At 53.2% G+C, this 4610-nt stretch overlaps 1 protein-coding gene and 1 non-coding gene across 2 annotated transcripts in view; both read right to left on the reverse strand.

Annotated features, from left to right (window-relative positions):
• Positions 1 to 91: 91 nt before the first annotated feature.
• Positions 92 to 4610, reverse strand: part of RPL13 (ribosomal protein L13) — a 6344-nt gene continuing 1825 nt past the window's right edge. The window contains exons 2-5 of the mRNA XM_009634573.2: positions 4004 to 4204; positions 2491 to 2664; positions 1242 to 1298; positions 92 to 276 (exon numbers count right to left, since the gene is read on the reverse strand). Of these exons, the coding sequence (XP_009632868.1) occupies positions 118 to 276; positions 1242 to 1298; positions 2491 to 2664; positions 4004 to 4204 (591 nt within the window). The 3' untranslated portion in view covers positions 92 to 117. The remainder of the gene's footprint in view (positions 277 to 1241; positions 1299 to 2490; positions 2665 to 4003; positions 4205 to 4610) is intronic.
• Positions 4314 to 4393, reverse strand: LOC118451852. Its single transcript, XR_004841430.1, has one exon. It is a non-coding gene; the product is annotated as a small nucleolar RNA MBII-202 (small nucleolar RNA).

Genomic DNA, 4610 nt, shown 5'->3' on the forward strand with positions numbered 1-4610 from the left:
GGGCCGGGGCGCGGGGGAGAGCCGGAAAAGGGGGGGGGGGGGGGAAGAAAAAAAGAGAGCACACTCTTATTTCTACATTTTTTTTCTTTTTTAATTGACAGTTCCGGGGAGAACAGTTCATTTCTTCTTCTCCACATCCTGCTCTGCCGCTTCTTTGGCGCGTTTCGCACGAATCCCAAAGAGACGGGCGTTGGCCCGGGCCATGCGCAGGCTGGCGAAGGCCTTGAAGTTCTTCTCGTCTTCCGAGATAACGCGGGCCTTCTCCCGTTTGAAAACCTAGTGGGGAGAGCGAGCGCCAGCAGTCAGATCGCACATCAGAGGCTCCCGGAGAAGGCTGCGTTTAAGGCTTAACGCAATTAATCTCGCTACATTTTTACCACTAGCTGTTAAGAATAGAGTGCTTATGCCATCTACAGGCCCTGCCCTTATCATCGCTCCACCAGGCGCCTCATTTCAACCGGTTCCTAGTTCGCCAGCGCGCGTCAGAGCAAGACCAGAATGTACCGGGGGAAAAAAAAAAAAGCCAAACCCAAGCGCCACGTGAAATCTGAGTCAGGTTTGCAGTGTGCTAGCAACAGCACCTTTCAGAAGCAGCGAGGGTTTGGAGACAAACGGTGGCTACGTGACCTGCCCAGGCTGTCGTGCTGCCAGCATGCACCCCTCACCCCAGCTGGCAACCCTAAGCGCCCCAATTTCGCAGGGGGACGAGCTCCCTCAAAGGGACAAACAGCCCCGGAGGCCACAGCGCTGAGCACGAACACGCACTGGGGCTGCTCCACCTGCGCGTGCCCTCGCAGGAACCGTGCCGCCGGGGGGGTTACTGCACAGGTTCCCCCCCAGCCTTCCCTGCGGAGCATAGGGGGCTGCGCTTCCCCCAAATTTAAGGCAGAAGTGGAACATGTAGATGTGATTATTCCCAGCCAACGCATCTTGACCTGAACCCCTGGCACTGGCGCCCGGAGCTCGCCTCTGGCCCCACAAACAGCTCACACTTCAAGGAATTCCTCAGCTGAGAAGTTTGGGGAGCTCCAAGTAATCAGTTTTTTGTAGCGTGCTCTGCCACGCCGAGGGACCAAAAAATACAAGGACAAGCGCGACCTATTCCCGGTTCCCTTTGACGCACGAACGGGAAGCGTCTGGAGACAGCAACCCCTAAGTGTAGAACAGCCAGCAGAGAAACCTCCCCGTGAAGGTTAAGCCTCAATTACGCCACACAGGGAACGCAATTTAGTTACACTTACATTCTTGATGGGCATCACTGGTCCAGTCAGCTGCGTCGCCATCTTGAGCTCCTCAGCCTGCGGAACAAGAGGACAAACCCAATGATTTTAGAAAATAACCAGTATTTAACTTATACACGCTGTTAACAATTCTGACTGGAGACGTAACGCTGACTGGTAACGAATTCAGCATTTCAGAGGAGTATTTGGCAGACGTGCCACATCAACACCCCCTGTTTTGCCTGGCTATGGATCAGCCCGGACCTGGCCAGAGGAGCAGCGGCGCTTCGGGAGTTGTGCCAGCTGGAAAAACGTTGACATCTGCAGTGTCATTTTTAGTTTGACACAGCATATTCCTCAGGGACTCCTCCTAAGGCTTCTTGACGAGGATGGCATTGCACAGAAGTGATTAAGGTTTATTTTAGTTAGTTATTTTCAAGTAAAAAACCCTTCCAACAGTATTCCAGGCACAAGTATCCGTACCTACAGATGCAGAAGCCTGAGCCCCTTCCTCCCACATTCTGAAAAGCAGCCCGAGTACGGGTGGGCTCCATGACAGTTAAGCAGCTCGGAGCTGACATTCTCCAGAAGACTGAGGATAGCTCGAGCACACCACCTCGTTTCACGACTCACGCTGCCCCACAGGGAGCCTCTATTTACCACGGGCAGAGCCATGGACAGGCACAGAAAGCTAACTGTACTCTGGATCTCGGCGAGATTTTAGTGAAAAGCATTTCTGTATGTCAACAGCAACAACCTTCTCAAGACTGCCTGACGCGTGGCTTTCACTGAACTACTCCACTGATACGTCCTCGCCTTCCTCGCCCTTTCTGCGTAGCTGTCACCACAGCAGAACAGAACCCCAGGTGGACTTTTCAGCCATTTGGGCAATTCAGCTTTGTCAACTAAAATTCAACTGGTCGGGCAATGATCAAAGCTCCAGCAAACAGACCACCAAGGAGTCGAGCCCCAAATCCGCGCTGCACCCCTTCAGCAGCACGGCAGCTCCGTAGCCCAAAAGTCTGTCCAAAGCGCTACCGTAACCCAGGAGATCCCCGTGGGAGTCGACTCCGCCAGGCCTGGCCTTGCGCTGGGCTCAGTCACCCCTACGTACGTGCACGGGAACCATGCTGCCCCGGGAGAAGGGCTGCTCCCCGCCGGGGGTGGCTTTACGTTATGGGCAGCGTTCACCACGGCACCAGGACGGACTCACAACCAAACCTCTGAAAACACAGACCCTGCAGAATGTTTCTAGCGACCAAGTACTCACAGAGCTGTCTCCCTTCTTCGGCATAGCTGGCTTCCTTGGGAAGAGGATAAGCTTGGAGCGGTATTCCTTCAGCCTCTGCACGTTGGCTTGCAGCGACTCGGTAGACTTGTTGCGTCGCCTGGGATCCACAGAGATTCCAATAGTCCGGGCAAACTTTTTGTTAATGCCGGCGAGCTGAGGAGAGAGCGCACAGGGTCAGCACCCGACAGCTCCCAACGCTGCCGGGAGCCGCTCCGGTCCTCAGCCAGACAAGGCTACAGAGTCTGGGGAAAGGCTCGGCATCCGACGGCGAGGGACCGACTGTGCCACCAAAGGGCGTCCTGCTGCCCGCATTTTGATGCTTAAAATATTACACAGACTTTACAGTAATTTTTGCAGATGGGTTTCCTCGGGAGAGCAAAGTGCAACCCCCTGAGTAATTACGAGGGGGACATTTAAACTCTGATACACACGAGACAGAAATCTATGAAGTCAGCACACAGATAACTCTGGTTCACTCCATACTGGAAGCTCCGTTACAGAGTATTTTTTGTAACCGTCTTAAACAAGAAATAACCTAATTTTCTGTTTAATGACAAACATCCACATACCATTTCGTATTCCACCGTTACCCAAAAATTAAAGAAAAATAAAATAACAAAGCATTTGGCATCCAGAAGAGTTCTACTGCTTCAATGCACTAATTTCACTGTTATAAATGTTTTAATTAGCTACTAAACAACACACAAGAGGCAGCTGTGGATGCTGGCTGCCAGCAAGCACTGATGTTTACTCCTGCTCACTGTGTGGAAATAGCGGGTGGGGGGTGCTGCAGGCCACCGCCATCCTGCCGGTAACAGCTCGTCAGCGCAGCCCGCCCGGGACGGTCACAGAGAAGAGTTTTCTGAAGCAACGGAGGGCACCGGACGCTTCCCACAGACTTTAAGTGTTCCTAAACCTGAGGAACAGCCGCAGCTACTCTGCAAGGCCAGGCAGAACAGTTCCCTTTCCCGGCACAACACCCCTCACTGCTGTTGGGGATAAGTTGAGCGTGGTTTACTTGGTCCATAACACAAACAGGTTCACGCTGGCTACAGCTTTTAGGATTAGCAGAAATGTGTTTCACAAAAAAAAAAAAAAACCCACCAAACCCAAAACAATTTAATGAAGAAGCTGTTAATCTTTATTTTTCCCCAAAAGATGTTTAGGAGACTCAACTAGTGCCCTACCAGAATCTGACTTTAATGGAATTTTGTGTAAGTGACAGTCTGACCAAACAGACGTTCACTTTTCAAAGCCACCTTTCGCTCTGTTGTACACTACTGCGTCCTCCCCACTGTCACAATGAAAAGCAAAGCCAGTGTTCTCTGTATTCCTGTAGAGCCAGCAACACCAGGCGCCTCCCCCGGCTCAGCCAGCACCAGCAGACACTGACGCTTCGGCATGCCACCTGCACGTCATCTACAGGCACAAGACAACTGACCTCAGACCCAAAGTTGGTTTTATGGGGTTGGGGTCAGTGCTCCGTACTTACTTTAAGCTCTTCTAGGCTGAAGCCTCTGCCAGCACGAACTTTTTTGTGGTATCTAATAGTCGGACACCTCACTATAGGCCGGATGGGCCCAGCCACGGGACGGGGAGCGATGCGGCGAGCCTTCACCTGGCGGGCCTTCCTCCTGGAAGGTCGAGGGGGACAGCGGTCAGGAACAATGCATTTTTGCCAGGCGTGCCGCTCCTATGCTGCCAGCCGAGCTCCCTTGCCAGGCAGCATCTGCTGCACGGGGATCTCTCAGAAGCAAACAGAACGCTGGCCCAGCAGCTCAGACAGGCAGATACCTGCTTCTACACAACAGCCGCAGTCATCAGATACAGTGGGTTCAAGGGAATCATCAAGGGGGTACAGCGATTCCGGAGATTTCTCATCACTTGACTGCAGCTGGGATGGCATGTGCTGGGGCCCGTCCCGAGACCCCGCGCCCAAGGAGCAGCCCTGCTGCAATCCCAGAGGCCTTAAGGACTAAGGTCATGGCAGCAGCTTAAAAACAGAGAGGCAGTACTGCAGCTTCCTAAGCAGCCCGATCCAAGACGAGACGCAGCTTCCCCCAGCTACAGGAGCTAAAGCAAGGAGCAGCCGGGGCCGG

The sequence above is a fragment of the Egretta garzetta genome, unplaced genomic scaffold (genome assembly GCF_000687185.1).
Source record: "Egretta garzetta isolate BGI_Z169 unplaced genomic scaffold, ASM68718v1 scaffold582, whole genome shotgun sequence".
Lineage (NCBI taxonomy): Eukaryota > Metazoa > Chordata > Aves > Pelecaniformes > Ardeidae > Egretta > Egretta garzetta.